At 34.5% G+C, this 21,384-nt stretch overlaps 1 protein-coding gene across 1 annotated transcript; it reads left to right on the top strand.

Annotated features, from left to right (window-relative positions):
- The first annotated feature begins 402 nt into the window (after nt 1-402).
- LOC132550324 (adhesion G protein-coupled receptor L2-like) lies at nt 403-21,181 on the top strand. The gene is made up of 22 exons (XM_060214369.1): nt 403-442; nt 839-1,052; nt 1,619-1,725; nt 6,491-6,529; nt 6,726-7,004; nt 7,873-7,967; nt 8,535-8,729; nt 9,081-9,264; nt 9,920-10,054; nt 11,095-11,351; nt 11,634-11,683; nt 12,122-12,242; nt 12,580-12,683; nt 12,999-13,101; nt 13,440-13,593; nt 14,413-14,479; nt 15,006-15,072; nt 15,667-15,773; nt 18,935-19,103; nt 19,476-19,595; nt 19,819-19,885; nt 20,024-21,181. Exons 1-22 carry the CDS (start codon nt 403-405, stop codon nt 20,791-20,793), a joined length of 3,444 nt encoding a protein of 1,147 aa, XP_060070352.1. The 3' UTR covers nt 20,794-21,181.
- Nucleotides 21,182-21,384: the final 203 nt, after the last annotated feature.

Here is a 21,384-nt window from a genome sequence, read left to right as displayed (position 1 = left end):
CTACGCATGATAGGTATGATCCATATCTACTATGTAATGTCTCTGTGACATCCATAATCCATTTCTTTTTCATATGACTGATCATAAGATTTTAAAGAGAGTTTTAAGTCATACACTATACTGACAATTAAAACAAGTAAGATATCATCTCAGAATCATTTGACCTAACTTGGAAATTTTGAAAATGTTTTTTCATGCTGGAAGATTTTTATGCCAAAAAAAGATGCTACACATAACATACCATATTTATTCTACAATAAACTCAAAGCATATGTTTATAACTGGATAAATATGGTAACTGTGTTAGTATCTTCATATTGTTAGTCGGTCCATTGAACTGTCCATCACATTTTTAGAAGAATTCACATTTCCATCCGTCTCTTGTCATTAACTATTTTAAGGATGCTCAACCTTTGCATGGAGATTCTTTTTGAGTCTAGCAGTAATGTTTAAAAATGAATTAAGAAATTACTACTATATTTCAAACCTCTAACATGCTTTCAGACCAAAAGATTTAGTTCAACATTTTTTTGTGGGGCTCGTAGTGTGGGGGATGTTAGTTATGGTCAGGTGGTGCATTTGTAGCGCACTCGCATTTCATCTAGATTTATGGGGTGATATTCCCAGAATGGACGTGAAATGGGGTCAACAGCATGACCATATGGGTTTTCCTTGTGAACTCCTGTTTTACTTCCACAATCCTTAGACGCCTCCTTTCTGGTCAGCAAGAGTAATTTACATAAGTTAAGATAATGTTAGCTCAAATTGATGTAAAATAAAGAAAGATTATTATAAAGTTTTGTTGACCTTGGCAGTAAACATTGTATTGTTGTTTCAGGAGTGATGAACAATCACAAGCCAAGTAATGTGACTGTAGCATACGCCTGCGAAGGAAGTACGTTGTACTTGTCCTGTAAACAAGGGGAGCTAATCCGGGTCCTCCGGGCAAACTATGGACGTTTCATTCTGACAATGTGTAACCAGCATGGCACAACCTCTGGTTGGAACCTACAGTGTGCCTCAAGGACATCACAGAGAATAGTGGCAGAAAGGTACAAATCCTTTAAAGTTCTAGACAATGATGCTTGGGTTAAATCATTCTATATTACAATATGGATTTCAAGTCTGGTTCTGAATATTTTAGATGACAAAATTCTTTAAAAAAGTTCAACTTATTAAACAAAATTTTGGACACAATGAAAAATAATCAGGTATGTTTTCAATATTACATATGTAACAAAAATGAAACATGGTTATGTGAAATTGAAATCAGAACTTTTCTAATCTGAGTAGGAAATTTTGTGTCATTGACAACAAAATTCCAGCATCTTTTTTGAGACCAGTATCCTTATGACTTTGTTGTACTCCACAACAGCTAAGTGGAGGCTTTACACTGGCTAACCTTCCTCTATTATATTATATATTCTGAAATCCCTGGACATCAATAATTCTGTTTTATTAACAATTGCTGATCATATCAAAATAAAATTGAAAGTTGTAAAAATCTCTTATCTGTCAGAGCAATCTGCTGACACCAGAAAACCTTACAGTATGAGGTGGTAAATAATTAATGGGGAAAATTAGTAGGAATACATTTATGTGTTGTTGACATTGATAGGTGCACAGGGAAAAATATATGCACAATACCGGCCTCGGCCAGTCAGTATGTAAGGGAGCCCTGTGAACAAGCCTATAGATACCTCCAAGTTGAATTTGAGTGTTATGGTAAGCCATGCATTGAGACAAAAGTTAGTGTTTTAACACGCAATGCATGTATTGCCTTATTTAATTTTGTTACCATGGAAACTGTTTTTTTTAAAGAATACCTCTGTGCTTTGATTGAAGATAACCTCAGGCTGAGAATTGTTAAGATGTATGGATGAGTCTTGTTCCTATTTTTTCATGTTCAGAAAGAGACTCCCATACAGGTAATGAAGTATTTCGACTACAACATTAAAAACCTATCACAGGAACAAAATGCCATTGTTGGAGATCTCTTTGAGAACATTAAGCAGTATTTTTAGTACAAATGTAAAGTGTCTATGTAGATGTTTGGCAGAAATGGAAATTTGTTTTTTGATTTTTTGTTTTTTTAATTTTTTGTTATTTTAAATATTTACCAGACACTTAGCATTAGAAACAAAGGTATAATGTGTGTTATTTGAAAAATAAGCACAAAGTATGCAATCCAAAATATGAGCATTGTGAAATTGACATATTTGACATGTTAACTCAAGTTCAATATGGAAATTTCAGTAAGTGCTTGTTTCCATGGTAACCAATGAGTACTAAATGTAGCCTATATTTCTAATCATCTGTGCCGTTGTCGCCAGTACACCCGTAAACCATATGCTAGAGATGTCTTTGTCGAGCTCCTGTAATCAAGATAAGCATGATGTTCCTGAAGATTCATTTTGCAAGTTTTCTGTTCCTGATTTGCCTGATGTATATACTACAGGTTTTCACATAGTTGCAAATGACTTATATACACATATATGTAATTCTATAGAGGGCATTTTATAGGTATACAGACTTATGATCAATAAATGGGTAGTATATCTTTAAAGTTTTGAACTTTAACTGACGTTTTACATCAAAAATTGTATGTCTGCCAAGGGCTTGTGTTAGCTGTAGGATGTGTGTAAGGGAAGTTTGCATCAACTAATAAGCATTCTTGGTATAATGATATAGGAAAAGGCATTTTTATTTTACAATAATAAGCAAGACTTTTAATGAGTTGTCATTTATAGCATTTTTGCATTTTTTTTACCCTAGAAGTCTGATGCAAACTCTATGAAATCTCTGTAATATATACCTTATATATACCATGTATGTTTGTCTGATATGTATATCACCAAAATTTAACTTAGCAAGACATCAAATAGAGAGGTATGTCTCACAAATTCTGTCCTGTAGATACATGTGTATAACAGCATCTTATAACCCGTACAATTAGAAGGGAGATAACCCCACATACTGCCCTTGTAGATGTTTCGTGTATCTAACTGACGTTTTCATTGGTCTAACTGCATGCCGCCCCATCTCTGATTGGCTTGTTTGTAGGTGTGATGGCCGACCTCGTTGCAATATAACAGTGAACAACAGTGTGTTTGGGGACCCCTGTGTCGACACGAGAAAATACTTGGAGGCTCACTACTACTGTGTGAAAACAGGTAACACTGCCTCCCTAAAAACTTCATTCCTTTTGTTTCATTCCAAACAGGTTAGACCCAACTGTCTCCTTATGACCTTCAGTCCATTCTTTATCCAAGTCCTTCATAGTTAACAGTCCTGATTGCTTCCTATCTCTCTCATTCCATCTGTCGTTCAGTTCTTAGTTCTTACACCTCTATATTTGGTAAAACAACTGAACATTCATTTATAAGGTATCATTTCACTTTAAAAGATCTTTTGAATATCAAGAATCAAAAAAAAAATATCTTGTTTGTTATGTCTGTCCATTTAATCTGAAAAATTTTTTTTTTTTCTAAATGCACAATGAATAACTTGGCATGTCATAAACTGTAGTTTTGCATCTTGGTGTTCAAATTACATTTATAATATCAACTGACCGCACACATTTTATAACATTAATACTAAAATTGTCAACCCAGATTTCTAGAGAAATAACAAAGTGGTAATCTGGAAATAAATATGAAAAAAAGGCCTACCATGAAGGTTCTCCTTTTTTATGGTTTACTTCTCTGTTGGGGAGAGTTGTCCTATAGCCGTGAGGGTTGTCCTTTTTTCTTCTTTGAAGCAATGTCTGATTTTGCCATTCCAGTCCAGTTTTTGTTGTTTATAAGACTTACTTTATTGATTTACCATTGAAGTTCTGAGAACAGACTACCTAAGTCAGCATGACATTAGTCTCAGCATGCCTTCAGTAGACTAGGAAATTTAACAATATGCATCATCCAAATTTCATGGTAATGACAAATTCTGCAGTGGTGCTAAAGGAAACATATGACAGCAGAATTAATGGAAAACATTTCTACTACAAATGTGATGTCATGTTGCAGACATTTATTTTTTTTTTGGTAACTGGTTAATGATTTTAAAATAAGGGATAAATGTTAGAAAGAGTAGGATTTTTTTTTAAATAACCATTACATACAGTGATATTAGATTTTATTGTGTTGTACTCATGCAGCGAAATGCATTAACTGGAAAATAGATGTGGATGTATAGTATAGCTACAGAAGAACTTTATCTTTTTATGTTGAACACAAAAGTCAGACTTTAAAATTCATTTTGTCTTCAGCAATAGAATGAAAACCTGTAAATGTACAGGAGTATGCAGTGAAGAGTACTTAATTGGCTTTAACTATCTGGATTGGACTGTATTACTGTCCTTGTTTAATACTATTTGGGATTAGTTACCAGTATATGTCTGTTTACCCAGTCAATTCATTCATCTAATATGTTGTGTGCTTGCCAGCATTCCAATCTGTTATTTTCAGCTTGTACCAATTTTTACTTTGTTATGGAGAAAATATATTTCATTTAGTGAAAATAATTCTCTGAACTTGTCTTCATTATGCAAGGGGTGTTTGTGTGTGACGGTATTAATGTAGCAAGTTTGATGTCAGCTCTGTGTAACACTAGGCTCTATCCTATATTGATTTTCCATTTAAGGGCTAGGAATACAATTGAGGATGTCTACTCGGAGATTTATTTTCCCCTATGTGTGCAAAACTGCCCTCTTCATTTTTTCACACCAAATTGATTTGCACTGATGATGTATGAGAATTAGCAGATAAATAGTTTTCTAATGTCTACTATCTTAAATATCATAAGCATTTATCCCTCAAGGCTCTTCATTTTCAATTTATAAACTGTGTAGTTTTGTTATAAATTTAAAGAGTTAGTGCTGATTTATCCTAACTTGGGTTTGATATAGATAATGTAGAATTTTTATGTATAATATTCAAAATTCTATGAAAAAATTTCATTTACTGTGATACAAATAATGTTTTATGACATACAAGAATTTTAGTTTTCAGGTTCCCACAGTAAATCTCAGTATTGCTAAGTATAAAGTGGTAAGCTGTGCAGCCGCTGTTACACTGAAGAAGTGCATAAGATTTTGACAAAATTATAAAAATACCACAAAGGATATCATTTACTTTTGGTAAAAATGTTGATTTCATTGCATTTAAATATATCATGATTGTTTCATTACATTAAAAAAAAAGTTGTTTATCATGGAAAGTTTTATTTATCCAACATGAAAGTGTCCAAAGATAAAAATTTATAGTTCCATGATTTAAAAACTCTGTACAAATGTTTAATAATTAACATACTAAGTACAGAGCACCTGACTTATCCTACAACATATATTGTGATTCAGTCTCAGACATGTCCTACAACGTATATATTTTATTGTGGTCTCAGACCTGTCCTACAACATATATATTGTAATTCGGTCTCAAACCTGTCCTACAACATATATATTGTAATGTGGTCTCAGACCTGTCCTACAACGTATATATTGTAATTCAGTCTCAGACCTGTCCTACAACGTATATATTGTAATTCAGTCTCAGACCTGTCCTACAACGTATATATTGTAATGTGGTCTCAGACCTGTCCTACAACATATATATTGTAATGTGGTCTCAGACCTGTCCTACAACATATATATTGTAATTCAGTCTCAGACCTGTCCTACAACGTATATATTTTATTGTGGTCTCAGACCTGTCCTACAACATATATATTGTAATGTAGTCTCAGACCTGTCCTACAACGTATATATTGTAATTCAGTCTCAGACCTGTCCTACAACGTATATATTGTAATGTGGTCTCAGACCTGTCCTACAACATATATATTGTAATGTGGTCTCAGACCTGTCCTACAACATATATATTGTAATTCAGTCTCAGACCTGTCCTACAACGTATATATTTTATTGTGGTCTCAGACCTGTCCTACAACATATATATTGTAATGTAGTCTCAGACCTGTCCTACAACATATATATTGTAATGCAGTCTATGTTATGTCTTATTTATATTCTTGAATAAAGTGGAACCTTATACATAAGTACACACAAATGGTAAACTCTGACATAAAAATAATGCAGATAATGGGCATTTTGAAGCAAAATGAAATAGCATTTGTTCACACTTCTGATGAATGTACAGTAGACTTAGGTGATTACCAGATCACAAAGGGAATTAGAAATGATGTTAGTGTAATCAGTAATTATTGAATTAAATCACTTTTGGTTTCACATTTGTTTGTTTTTACTAATTTTTTTCTTCATCTTATAAAAAGTCAATTCAAGCTTGATTTACAATTTTGTTGGTTTCTTTACAATTTCAGTTATCAATAGATTTTATTTTGACCTTGACCTTCAACCTTAACCCCCTGAGTTGTAATACTAGTACACGTATTAGTCCAGTAGAAGTGGTGAAGGTAGTGACTGGTGGTGGTGATGTTTTTCATTTTGATTTCATTTTGTTTTGTTTTTAATTACCAGGTCCACCCACTACTACCAGTACATCAACAACCACTATAGGTACGACATTGCATTAGCAAGTTTTTACTTCATACTATAATTACTATAAGAAACATAACAGAAATATTCCTGACATGAAATTTTGAGTTAAATCATTAGAGATGTTTCATTGATGAGAATTAGAGATGATGCGTTCTTGTATCTTTGAAGTTAAATTTTAGCTTGTCCTATTCTGTTTTTGAATTTTTATTCTTAGCCACCACAACACCGAAACCTACCACTCCAACACCTAAACCTGTCACAAAGGAACCCTGGACACCCTCAACAACCACCACGCCTTGGAGAGTAACAACTCATCCCACCCCTCGTCCCCCTATTACACATTCCCCGACTGTTGCCCCTGACTCCAATGATGACAACGAAGGGACTCTGCCAAGACTGAAAACCTGTTACGGCAAACATCAGGAGGGTGTTTGGTGGCCTCCTATTGAGGAAGGAGATACTTTTGAACGACCTTGTCCACAGGGTAGAATCGGTAGGTTATACAGAACTTAATTTAGTTCTAAGCAGGACATAGCCCTGCTGATTGACATAGCCCTGCTGATTTGGTAATCTTTAGGTATTTCAGAGTTTACTTAATGTCAAAAAATCAATGTATCTTGAGGAAAGGCAGTTACCTTGAAAACATTTGTGCTGCAAACAACAGCTTGTTTATACATGTATCTTCTTAATGATAAAAAGCTGCAATAAAAAAATATTTCAACTTTTACGTGTAAACAGTTCCCCGTTGTTTGTAAAATCCAATTGCAAAGCCAAACAGAAAGCTTTTATTTCCCTTGGCGGTGGGAGTGGATGTTGCCATGAAAAAACAGAACTTGTATCCTGATATTTTAGTTTTTAATCCATATTCTATGAATGGAATTATTATTATCAATGTCTGTTGAGAGTGTTCTTGTCAGGAACATGATGATATACTGGGTAATGTATTGACAAGAGTTCTCTTTGAAGCTTTTGTTTGGTAATAATTTCACTGCAATGGATCTGATTTTAAAAATTGCTGTAATATTGAATACTTTCAAGGTATAATGACAGAAATATGATTGATTTTTATTTCCTTTTAAAGAGTTTTGGTATTGGTGAGACAATACTTTGATTAAAAGGAGTAGCTTAACATATTGTGTTTCTCTTTTGAAATACCATCATATCATATTAATCGACAGTTAAACAAACAGAGTATCTTTTCCTTGTGTAATAGAATGAGTGAACTATCCCATATCTTTAGTGAGTTTATTATTGGGAAAGTTATCTAAGGTTAAACTTCATTCCACTGAGTATTTCCTGTGTGGCAGAATTGGAGAATGTGTATTATCATATAAGAACAAGGTGTCACTTTACCTTTGCAGGTATGATGTCTTGGCGGTGTGGGAAAGGAGAGTGGATTGGAGAACCTGATCAGTCTAACTGTGTATCATCATGGGTGAAGAATGTAGAAGATATGGTAAGTGTGTGGAACTGGCTCTCCCTGTAACCCTTCTTTATCTCTCATCTCTCTCCTATTACACTGATATTTACAGCAGTTTCTCACACTTCAGTTTCATAAAATCTGCTTGAGTGTTTACAATAACAGTGTTTAGAGATAAAATCAATCATGTAGTGATATAATAGGATTTTCAACATTATTTTATAGGTGTGTGGCCTATTATCTGTGAAGATATTCAATAATCAAATTGTGATCACAAACATCGTGCAACGGTTTACCACATTGCAAGGACCTAGAGACATTTGACCTTTGCATCAAATTTAATTGCTAATTAAGACAGAATTGTTGATAGAAGAATATTTGATCTGCTGTCAAATAATACTGAACATTTAGCCTTAACTCGTACAAACAAATGTCATGTAAATTCTTTTATGACCCTAACTATTAGATAATTTTGATCTTGTCTCAATCACCTACCACTTTACATTACTTATTTCCAACAGACCTAGGTGGTTAACAATAAATTCATCCGTGGATATATCAGTTATCAACATTTGACCTTGACACCGACCTTTGATATTTTAGATGACACAGAACAGTGATGCAGAAGAAACTGTGGAAAAGATGCTACAGATGACAGATCGTGGCAAGGCAATATGGGTAGGGGACTTGAAGAAAACCGCTAAAACTCTCCTCCCCAACCTCATTAAGCTTGCAAAAAGACAAACAGGAAAACACTCCAAGAAGCGCAAGAAAGAGACACTGAAAAGGCTAACAAAGGTAGGAAAATATGTGTCACCCAGATATCGTAACTAATTTTGAAAATATGTGTCACCCAGATATCGTAACTAATTTTGAAAATATGTGTCACCCAGATATTGTTACTAATTTTGTAAATATGTGTCACCCAGATATTGTTACTAATTTTGTAAATATGTGTCACACAGATATTGTTACTAATTTTGTAAGTATGTGTCACCCAGATATTGTAATTAATTTTGAAAATATGTGTCACCCAAATATTGTTTCAAATTTTGTAAATATGTGTCACCCAGATATTTGCAGGCTTTAAAGTAGATAATAACAAATAAAATAAAAGCCCGATTGAATAAACAATTTTTGTTTGTTTAGAATATTGTGAAGACAGGAAGTAACCTGTTGTCACAGGAACACAGCAGCTCTTGGGAGAAACTAAATGCTGTTGATCGCTCAGAAGTAGCTACATCCTTGGTGAATGGAATGGAGGAAACAGGCTTTGAAATAGCCAGCACACTATATGTGGATGAGTCAATAATGCAAGCAGATGAAAACATATGTAAGTTAGTAAAAAAAATCTAATTTGAAAAAAAGTGGTTAAAGTTCTTACAGGATTTTCCATTTAGGATTTTCATGGAAACAATATTAGTTGGATATATTTTAATACACCGACCATGAAATTGCTGCGGGCATAGAGTGTTTGTCAAGTCAGCTCATAACACACTGTCTCCGTCAATAATTGGCTTAGGACAATGGAGGTCTTTGTTAGGGCTGACAGTGATGCTAGCAGGTGAAATGGTGGGGAAAAAAAAACAAAACAAAAAGATGTTTCCAAGATTTGTTAATGGGATTCAGTGCATAATCTAGGTTCTCAACTAAGTGCTCATTTTTGTATTAAGTAATGGGATTTGTGTACCGTAAAATCATTAATTTTTGTGGGAGAATTATTTTTATTGATTTTAACAAATATATATGTCCATTTCAATTAGCATAAATAGCTTTGTTGATTTGTATGTATCCAAGAAATAAAGTGACCACAGAACATTGATTTTCCTGAAAAAACCATGAAAATTAAACCCCATGAAAAGATATGTTTCTGCAGTATTCTTATTGCTCATACAATCTGATATCACTGTGCTTAAATATATACACAGAATGCAAAACAAATGATGTTTAAATAAAAGAGGTTATGTTTCAAACTCTCCTTATTCTAGTGTTTGAAGTGAATGCTGTAGATGCGACTAAAAAGTCTGTGAAGTTTCCATCCAGGAGTGCTGGAGGTGTATGGGCGGAGGATGCTGATCAAGTCACCATTCCTATAGACAGCCTCAAACATGCCCATCAGGACGGTTAGTCAATGAAATCAATTAATGTGAAATCATAATTGCTTCATTATATTAATCCCTGTTCATTGTAAAAAAGAGGTATTGATTTAGAATGTTAGTTATCTGTTTGATTTCTCACAGTATTCAAATCAGAGAAATATTCTATCATATAATTGTTTGTTAACAAGTAGGCAATAGTAGAATACACAATAGACACATAGTGATAATGTTATTATACTATTGGTGGAAAATATTGATGAGGTTCATGTGTTGGGTTTATCATTTTTTACTTACGATGTACTAAAACACACAATATTTTCTCTAAAGTGAAAGGTTATTTACATTATACCTGTTAACCCCTCTCTCCCTTTCCTTCCCCCTCACTGTCTGCCCTTCCCTCCCCCCTCTCCCCCTCCTTCTCTTTCCCTCCCTCTCTCTCCCTCCATCCTCCCTCTCCCCCTCTTCCCCTTCCCTCCTCCTCTCTCCCCCTCCTTCTTCCTCCCTCCCCTCTCTCCCCCCTCTCTCCCCCTCTCTCTTCCTCCCTCCTCCCCCTCCCTCCTCCTCTCTCTCTCTCTCTCTCTCTCTCTCTCTCTCTCTCTCTCTCCCTCCCTCCCTCCCTCTCTCTCTCTCTCTCTCTCTCCTCCCCTCTCTCTGTCTGTCTCTGTCTGTCTCTTTCTGTCTCTCTCTCCCATCCCCTCTCTCTCCCTCTCTCTCTCTCCCTCCTCGCTCCCCTTCCCTCCCCCATATCTATTGCTGCTAACTGGATATAACAACATCATACTGGATGAATTGGCTTTAATCAAGAACATTAACTAGTGTCAACATATTACATGTGTTGTCAGCAGTGTACATGGACATGGATCTCTCTCTCTCCATACATAGTTGATTTACCAATAACAGATATTTCATTGCCCTTCAATATACCCAGTCTTCCTGACTTTGAACTGGGATTGGTAAGTTTGCACCCAGTGTTTATTGTCATATAAATGAAGTGTTTTTTCTGTCATAATAAAAATGTTAACATTGGTGTTAATATCCACCATCATATTGGTCCTGTATTTCAGGTATGGTGAAAATTGTGTTTGTGGTGTATCAACATCTCAACGAGTGGATGGTCAGTGATCCGACTAACAAGGACACACAGACAGACACTGCAGGTTACATGTCCGACGGGACAGACACAGGAGTCGAGACTGTGACCAAGGCTCCAAACATTGTTGGACCTATCAACTCTAAGATATTTTCTGCTTCAGTAAACAATGACACCAGGAAACCAACACCTTTGGAACAGCCTGTCTTATTCACTCTGAAACATTTACAGGTATGGCTTAGTTTCGCAAGTGTTATATGACAAGTGGGGTGTTAGTATGGTATATCAAAAACCTTAATATTGGAAAATGTTGATGAACAGTTTGACACCAGAATTTTTTCACAAATAGCAGCATTTATAAGAAATACCCAAGTAAAAGTGCTTTAGTATCTCTTGTGATATAAAATGTATATGTTGTCATCGGTAACTAACCTGATTGAGGGGAAGTTTTAAAAGCAAATCATTTCAAAGTTAGACTCTATCTAAATAACAATAGATACATTAATATTTCAGCCTCAGTCAAACTATGACCCTGTGTGTAGTTACTGGGATGTCTACAGCAAGTGAGTATGATATTTTTGGTTTTTATCACTCCAATTTAATTTGAGATGTTCTACTGCAATGAAGAATGAAATAATATGATGAAGTATACTATTAGTAGTATATTTTGTGTAATTAATCTCCAATTTTCTTATGAAAACAAACCTTGCCTTGAATTATCTTGAGTATAACTACATATAGTTTCATATCAATTGTCACATAAATACAGTTTCTTTTACTAATAGTAAATCAGTCAGTGACTAAGATCAAGAACAAATTCTAGATGAAGAATTACCCACAAAAATACTATATATTTAATTGTCCTGTTGTAAGTATACCCCAACCCCCACCCCTCCCCTTCCGCGACCTTGAGTCATTGTGATCAAGGCCAGAAATGATGAACAACTTCTGTGTATAAAGGCTTGTTATCATCTGTTCAACATTGTTTTTATGTTCTTTAGTGACCCTGCCCACTGGTCAAGTAAAGGATGTGAATCCGTGTCCAGCAACAGCACACACACCACCTGTCAGTGTAATCACCTTACAAACTTCGCTGTCCTCATGGACGTCACTGGAACCAAGGTAACTCATCACACACAATAAATAAGTAAATAATTAAACTGGCATGTTCAAGGCTTTATTTTAAAAAAAGATAAGGCAGATTAAAAAAAAACCTATCTTTTGATCACTTCCTAGAAACCTGTTACAGACAATTAAACTTAATATAATATTTTGTTTTATCAACAAAACCCAAGTCATAAATAACACGTGTCTGGAATTGGAATACATGATTAAATTAAGAACTGCTTGGATTTATCATTGATAAGAATATTGTATTGTATCTATATAAGAAATGTCAGCTGGACTGATTGTTTGCTTAAGGATAATTAATTGAACATTGATTTGTATGTCTCTGCAGTTGTCCCCAGAACACCAGGTGTCACTCCGAGCAATCACATTTTTCGGCTGTATCATCTCCATCTTGTGTCTTTTCTTCAGCTTTTTCACTTTCTGCTTTTTCAAGTAAGTGTTGAAATCAAATTAAAAGCTTAACTAAAATTAAGTTTATTATGACCTCAAGTTTATCAACATTACTGTTAAATAATTAAAACAAGTGTTTATTTCAAATTTATCAAAAGTTAAAATTCTTCAGAAAAAAAACCAATATAATTTGATGGATTTTCTATGAATTTAAACAATGATGTTTCCATTCTGTTGATTGACATTACTGGTCACCATCCATCTCCCGTTTGATGAGTTTACTCTGCGCTAGGAGATTTCCTGGTGTGTACAGTCTATCAACCAATCTGTTATAAGTTGATATGTTGTGTGTTACAGACAGCTTCAGTGTGACAGAAATACTATACACAAAAATCTAGTGTTCTCTCTCATGTTGGCGGAACTTCTCTTCTTGGTTGGCATAGGAATGACTCAAAACCATGTAAGTGTTGAAATCACAACTTGAAGGTCAGAGGTCAATATGTACTGCCGAAACATCCTAATAACTATCAGTGAATATTTAACATGAGAATAATTAGATCTTTTTTATGAAAGAAAGAATCCTAACCTGTTTGTTGGTGTTAAACTTCATCTGTTATAGGTAAAAAAGTTATATGAGGACATAAGGAAAATAGATTCTTTTATTTATGATAAAAGTTTTACATTACTTTTCAAAAGACACCAGATTTTCTATCTAAATTTAAGTTCTTGAAATGGTTTTTCTAAAAGTGAAAATGGTTAATAACAACCTGTTAACATTATATATATTTGTATCTGTAGATTGTGTGTGCCATAATAGCGGGTGTCCTTCACTACCTTTTCCTGTGTGCATTTGGCTGGATGTGTCTAGAGGGAGTCCAGCTTTATGTTATGCTCATAGAAGTATTTGAACCTGGTCGTTCTCGCAGCAAGATCTACTATTTATGTGGATATGGTAAAGCTACTATTTCATCTTCATGAAAACTTTGTTATCTAGATTATTTATTGGGACCTGAACTCTAACCAACCAACCAACCCCCACCCACCCACCCACCCACCCTCTCAGGACACCATTGTCATTTATGTTCCTTTTGGTAAAGCCACTGATAAAATTGTCTTTCAAGAACCAGTTCATGGTCCTTTCAACAGTGATTTTGTGTTGCTCAATCTGATTTCTAAATGTTTTAATGTTGTCTTGCCTTTATCAAATTTGCATTTTTTCTTCGATTAATTTGTATTTTTTACTGTTGTCTTCTCAAAATCTGGTTTGAAAGGGAGCTAAATCCTGCAGTTTAATATTCTCTTCATTCTTTTGGTAAATTGGATCACAGTTGATGGAAAGATTTGATTAAATTAAATGTATCAGTTCTCTACAATACACAAGGCATCCTTGAATGTCACATTAGATCAATAACGATACAATACACAGCCTTTGTAACTGGGAAAAAATCTGATTTCTTTGGAGAATTAAATTTTCATGGACTTGAACCCTGCTGATAGATATCTATTGGAAATCTTCCATTTCTTCTCAATCTAGACTATTGATTTTTCAAAAAAAAAAAAAAAAATTCCTTATCTAATGCATTACACAAGGCCATAGCTATGTTTTATTATCTATTTTAAAAACTGCCCTTTAACAATGCAAGATTTAATATCAGATTAACTTTATCAAAACTTTACAAGGAAAATAATATCAAATTGTCTTACAAAGAAATTAGTTGTTTTTATTTTAATTTGAAAGTATTATTGATATCGCTTACTTGATCTGTGGCAGTGATCCCAGCAATTGTGGTGGGCGTGGCTGCAGGAATCCAGCCTTCAGGATACGGCACAGACACTCAGTAAGTAACTGACTCATTACAGGCTATTGCAGTGGACTGTCCCTACTGGTTAGGGGTTTGATTCATGTGTAAGTGATTCTCTGGAACATGGCTCGATCCTGTTAGTTTGTGATACAGGCAATGATACTGTATACTGCATCGAAGGAGTGTTCCATTTGGTAATGTGGGTGTACAAGATTTCAAGCCTTATGAAATTTACATTTAAAAATATTCTTTTGACAAAAATTCAGTAATGAAACTAACACATCAAGCTGCTCTTTTACAATTGGTAGTACAGAAATTTTCGTGGTAATTTGCTGATGTTCAAATTATGGTAATAGATAGATCTCTAGCAGAAATAGGGAGGATCGTGACAAACCATATAAAATTTTGAAATGATTTTAGTAAGAATTGTAAAAATGTTCACCCTAAATTAAGATAAAATTGGATTCAATGTAAAACTAGAACTAATGATTTCCATTTAAAAGAAAATTTACTTCTCTATTTAACACATTACGACACTAATGAATTCTCTTTCATTATTTAGTTGCTGGCTACGTACAGACAATGGATTTATCTGGAGTTTTGTGGGCCCAGTAGCTGCTGTGATCATAGTAAGTATTTGTGTATGGAACAGAATGAGAATGAGGGATGTCCCTGGAGTAGTGGTGACCACTAGGCTTGTTGATATCTCCAGTTTACTGTCATTATGTCACAGCTGATTAGCATGACGTTCTAGGACCATGCAAACCCAAGTTAATGTCTGTAATCTAGGATTTTTGCTGGGTTTCACATCCTGTCAACAGCCAGGGTCATTTTCAGATGGTCTGTTTGTAGTATCTGTGTCTACCTCACTGAACAACATAGAGGAGGCCCGTCACATGCAATCCAGAGGAAGGATAACCACTATGACCACACAGATTGATCTGTTCTCAGCTTCCTGACAAACATAGAACACCACTCCAACTTACCTTTATCTAAGTCATTGGTGCAATGAATTATTCCCTAAAGCTATAAAGCGTGCGACAAAAGACAATTCATTTTCATTTCTGCTCAGATGACCTTGATTACCTTTCCAGCGTTTTAAATATTTTTTGTTTTGTTTTTGTATTATCAATATACACAGTATTCCAATATTGGACTGTGTTAATGAAACTCTATGGGATATACTTCAGTGAAGTATATGTGCGTTTGTTTCTGTGTTTCAGATAAATATTGTCATGCTGAGTATAGCTGTGTACATGATGTGTAAACATGCTAATACTCTCGCCTCTGCCCTTCGCACGAAGGAAAAGTCACGTCTACAGAAAATCAGGTATACTCATTCAACATTTCTCAACTCTGAACACTTCATCACTATTTTGCGAAAAATACTTATTTTATCGTACCAAACACAGCCACTGGATACAAAAAGAGTTGTTCATCCACCAACCATGATGTAGAATTCCAGAACAAATCCTGTCTGTTTCAGCTGTTTACTTGTTTCTAGATGATAGAATATTTAATTCTGATATTATCCTGCATCTTCTACATCCTGTAACCATTAAGAACAGTATGGCATGTTGATAATCTAAAACTCTTAAAACAAGCATAAGCAAGAGAAATTAAAAATGGTTCATTCTACAAATGAACTTGTGACCACTTCATATGATTGAAATAAAAGTCAGTGAGGGAGACTGGGAAATGAGTGATTAGTTAATATTAGATTAATACTCTCAGTCACCTCCATATTTTCCTGCAGTAAAACTGCAGTGAAATTTCATGTGAAATTCATGTGAAATTCATGTGAAATTCATGGGGGACACGTGAAGAAATTAGAAGTATGACCTATAAATCACATACATTCTATTGATCAGGGTTTATATTGTCTTTGTTCTTATTGTTGTAAAAGTCTACATTAAGGATCATTTTAATACCATTCATTCTTGAAAGATTCAAAATTTATGAAAAACTGGCTTACAGAGAAAGTTTGTGTCTAGACAATGTATTTGTATGAAATTGAAGAACATGGATCAGTTTGTAGCTGTAACTCTGATTTATACAGAGCTCCTTATTAACAGGATTCAGTGTGGACCGATCACACAGTGTGTTCATGTTACTGATTTCCACTTTTGGAAATTTAAAATACATGTACAAATGTATATATATAATAACTTTTAACTGATAGATTTGAATGGAACCTCTTTAATCTGTAACTTAACGTGACTTCTTGTTATTCATAGAGAGCCATCCCTTATCTGTGGGAAAAAGTCAATTTTTCATAAGTGTGCTTATAAAAAGCTTTATGAAATGGAACTGTTTTTGAAAAATACGTTTTCATTCCAAAATGTTAAATATAAAATATTGAGACTCAAACTTAGAAAATTAAAGACCTACCTAAATATGAGATTTCCTGTTCTGAATAGCCCCCAGGTTAACGAGGTTCTGTAGCGCACTTACCTGTTATTCTTTGTGTAACAACCATGTTATTGTTTCGTTGAGACATTAATCTTGTTTTTACACTGTGCATGCTGCTATACTAACAGCCAGGATCCCAGCTCCTCGGGAAGTGGCAACTCCATGCTGCGGGACTCCCAAGTCAAGATCAAGTCAGAAGTACCGTAAGGATCAGTCAATTTGACTCTTTTTATAGAGAATAACAAATCTCACCAGGAAATATTTTAAACCATGGTTAGATATTATTACCTGGTGTAAAGATATAAACAGATGTTTATGTACCTCTGTAATATATTTGGAACAGGTGGGGCTTTGTGCATGCTTAATCTAATACATGTATCTCCATTCTAATTGGCATGTTGGGAAACTAAAACTTTTACAATTCTAAACTGGCACTTTAAAGATTAACATAAATCTATAATTACCAAATTTACAATTCTAAATTGTGATTAAGTTTAGTGTTTGGATATACTTAATCAATTTTGGAATTTTGAATTGAATGGTTGTTTCACTAACTTGTCATAAACCTTCTATTTTAAAATTCATCATATTTCCAAAATACTTACTACAAAGACAGATATTTATCATAATAAATAATGTTTAAGTGGAAAAATTCCAGGAAAGACTCCTATTTTAAGAAGCACCTACCAATTGATCAATTGTAGAATCATTTTAAATTTTCCAAGGGATTACAAGGTAAACTGTGTCCTATATCACATATCACAGGATTCTCCTTGTCATAAATGTTTAACAGATGAATTGAATTACACTTTTGGCAAAGGGACAACATGATACATTTATCAATTTAATCACTTGTGCATGTATGGATTCATACATATTTATAAATATAATATGTTATAGGTGCATGTAATATAATCAGTCTATCATTTCACCTGTAAGTCCTTTACCTGTAATGACTGGAAGGAACTGTCAGTTTGTATTCTGCCATTTCATCCATGCATCACCTTATCCTTATGTGTATCTCGCCCTGTCTCTCTCTCAATGTTCCTGAAATTTCATGTGTCAGGCAAATGCTATAAAGAATAAATGCTGTGTACTGGTGTACATACTGTTTGCTCCGCTGTATTTAGAGTTATGTCCCTTAATTTTAGTTATTTTGCCAAGTCACTGTAAACTTTGTCTTCAGGGAGAAAACAGAATTTTACATAATAAAATAAAAGCTAGAACTTGTGCTCATGATACACTAATGACATTGGTATCAAAATCAAGTGATGAAAAAATCAACCTTATCTCATAATTCCATAAAACTTTGATCTTGGATGTGAAAACTAAAAGACATAAATACTGCGGAAACTTTTTAAAATATGGATTGAACATATTTGAAGTTGATGTATGTCATTGAGAGTTCCATTTCACGCATTGTGCCAAACCCCCAAAACAAACTCAACAACACAGTTAACTTTTATCTTCTATACCTAATTTGCTGGAATGTTTATGGTAGGAGGATAGATACAAAATGGTGTTAACCTGTACCTAATCATTTAATGTACGTGCTGATGTCATCATGATTCCGTGTTATAAAACCATGAATGTGAGATGAAGATGATATATTGGTGTTTTCTTAGGAAGGTGTTGGTGTCATATACACATACTAATATTGGGATGTTCTTTCACATTTCATAATGGTTACATTTTCAAACTATTGAAGGACTGTATAATTATAAATACTTGTTAAGAAAGAGAATATTAAAGAAACACATAATAATCCCACAAAGATTGAAGTCAGTAATCCAATATTAACAGGAAATTATCAACCACATCTCTGTGGCAGTGATAGAAAATCATACAAGTATTGACATCAGACAGTCACATCTGAACACATGACTATTTTATTGGGTGTCTTTAGTCGTCAGATGTCATTAATAAATATGAACCAAAATGTATAGCATTACAAATTGTACATCATCTTACAGTTTCTAACAGAAACTCATTGATAAATTATTAGTTTAAATAGATGAAAACAAGTTATAATTTTCAACAATAAATGTAATAACCCTGATTATATTTTTGTGACAACAGGGCTTGGCTGAAGGGTGCAGCCGTCCTGGTGGTGTTGCTGGGACTGACCTGGGCGTTTGGAATCCTTTACATCAACAAAGAGTCCGTTGTCATGGCGTACATCTTCACAATACTGAATAGTCTCCAAGGACTCTTCATCTTTATCTTCCATTGTCTTCTCAATGAGAAGGTGAGAACAGTTGAGGATTAGTTTGTTTCTAAATTCTCAATTACAGAATATTTTGTACTCTTTTGTAGCAGTAGACAGTCATTTATGAATACAATAATTCTACGAATTAGAATTCAAAGTCACATAAACATAACTGAAGACTGTTGTATGGTTAGGTTAATAGTTAATGTTCTTAATACAAAATGTGAGTGAAGTTGAATTTTTCCATGTCTCTAGATCATTTTTTATTACTGTCTCCCTGTGAATGAGCAAAAGTTCAGTAATTTGAAAAAAGATCTACCGTTAATATCATCCTTGGGACATGAAGTCATTGTCATGTCATACTTTTGAGGTTTTGAATCACATGGTGTTAACTCCTGCATTTGTTTGTAGGTGAAGAAAGAGTACAAGAAACTGGCATACCGCTCAACATGGCTGCCAAGCTGTCTGAGAGATATGTGTATCGGCTATTCTAGCTCAAGCTCTCACAACAACTCATCTTCAAGTGGAGGGGTAGGTTCACCTCAGTCATCATGTTTTTAAAAAGCATGGTCTAATGTATTGTTTTAAGTCTCAAAGATTAGAAATGACTGACACCAGCTTACAGAAAATTTGTAAAAGCTAACAAGAAATTGTTTTAATCTCACTATACACTAACATTACTACTCTAATTAGAATCACGCTGAAATGAAACATATGTTTTATCATTCTAAATGTTTAATGTTCATTTTTTTAGCACTTGCTGAAGTTTTGGAGTGGAAGAAGACGAAGGAAGTCTTCAAATTCAACACTGACAAGCAGAGGTGAGATATACAATTATTGAACGTTCGTGTCACTGACAGTATTATACTGAACAATGTTTCATTGAGTAATATTTAAAATATTTTAACCACTTAATTGAGTTTTCAGCCATATAAAACCCATGTTCTTTTCTACTATAGGTCACCAAAACAAAAGGAAGAGTGACCCTCGCAGTGACCTTGACAGCTACTCCAGTAGAGAGCAAACCATCTATACACATGGTGGTTCTGGTCGTCATAGCAACAGGAAGTCAAATGGTCACTCGAATGGCCACATCCCCCACCACCGAGACATGGATGGCATTGCAGGGGACCTCTCTGTGGCAGACTGCTCTGTAATTGACAGTGAATATGTTTCAGAATATTGTCACAACAACCTACAGGTTTCTAGGGAAACCCATCGCTACTCTTCAGCATCTGAAGAAACTGATCACATGATCACTGAGGAACCAATAGAAAAAGACAGACTTTCAGCTTTATCTACTGATTCTGCACTGAAGTATAACTCTGAGTTTGCTTCATCTGCAGATGGTATTGATGGGGACTACATGGAACCTAATCACTACTCTGAGCCAAATCACTACACCGAGGTGATGAGTGTAGAAAATCCATACTCTGAAGTGCTTCCTCTAGACGATGACCCACACAGGGAGAGTCAGTACGAAGACACTCCCTTAATGCAGTCTATGTCCGAGGCTGAGCAGAATTTTATCAATGACATTCTTAGTGGTCAGGCATCAGACAGTCTGATGAAGAAACATTCCATGGAGGACATGCGATCAAGTTCTGATCGGCTTGAGTATAGACTTGACCACAGCACGCCCAATGGAAAATACAAACATTCACCTAGTAACAACAACTGTATCAATATCGGTATGGATGGAAACCAGGACCATCTGTGGAGCAGCTAGCCATCATAACAATCATAATACAGCAAAGCATAATACCAATGGCTGCATGGCATTGTGTACCTACATTTTCACAGAGATTAGACCTTAAAAATTGGTCAACAGACTCAAGATGAACGAACTTGAAGTTCATATGTTTTTGAACTCATTCCTTGTGGACCTTACCTTTAGTGTAATCAAGGGATGTTTCAAATAAGGTCACAATTCATTAACAAGGTGAATTTCAGTCTGTTACCGAGGGTACAACACAAACAAGGTCACAGAAACTGTTTAAGGTCATAGCTATGTGCAGTTGGCGATACTTTTGTTCACAATATTTTATTTGAAACAAAGACTTTTTTTACATGTAAATTAACCTATTATTGGATAAAAATGTGTCTGTCCCCATCTTCTGTGCAATTAATATTGGTGAAATTAGTAAGTCATTATGATAAAGATTTTTTGCACTGATATGGGGTTTAGTTTTATAACCTTTATAAAGTTAATTTTGTAATCTGTTAGCTGTCAGATTAATGGAGAATTTGATTAAATACAGTTATTCCTATTATAACCTTACCTAGGAATGGAGTACTGTATCATTTCAAGTGCAATTTG

Source organism: Ylistrum balloti, unplaced genomic scaffold, assembly GCF_031769215.1.
Source record: "Ylistrum balloti isolate Yb309-2 unplaced genomic scaffold, AGI_CSIRO_Ybal_v1 Utg370120, whole genome shotgun sequence".
NCBI classification, from domain to species: Eukaryota; Metazoa; Mollusca; class Bivalvia; order Pectinida; family Pectinidae; genus Ylistrum; species Ylistrum balloti.
Note: the sequence above shows the minus strand (reverse complement) of the source record. Positions and strands in the feature narration are given on the sequence as shown.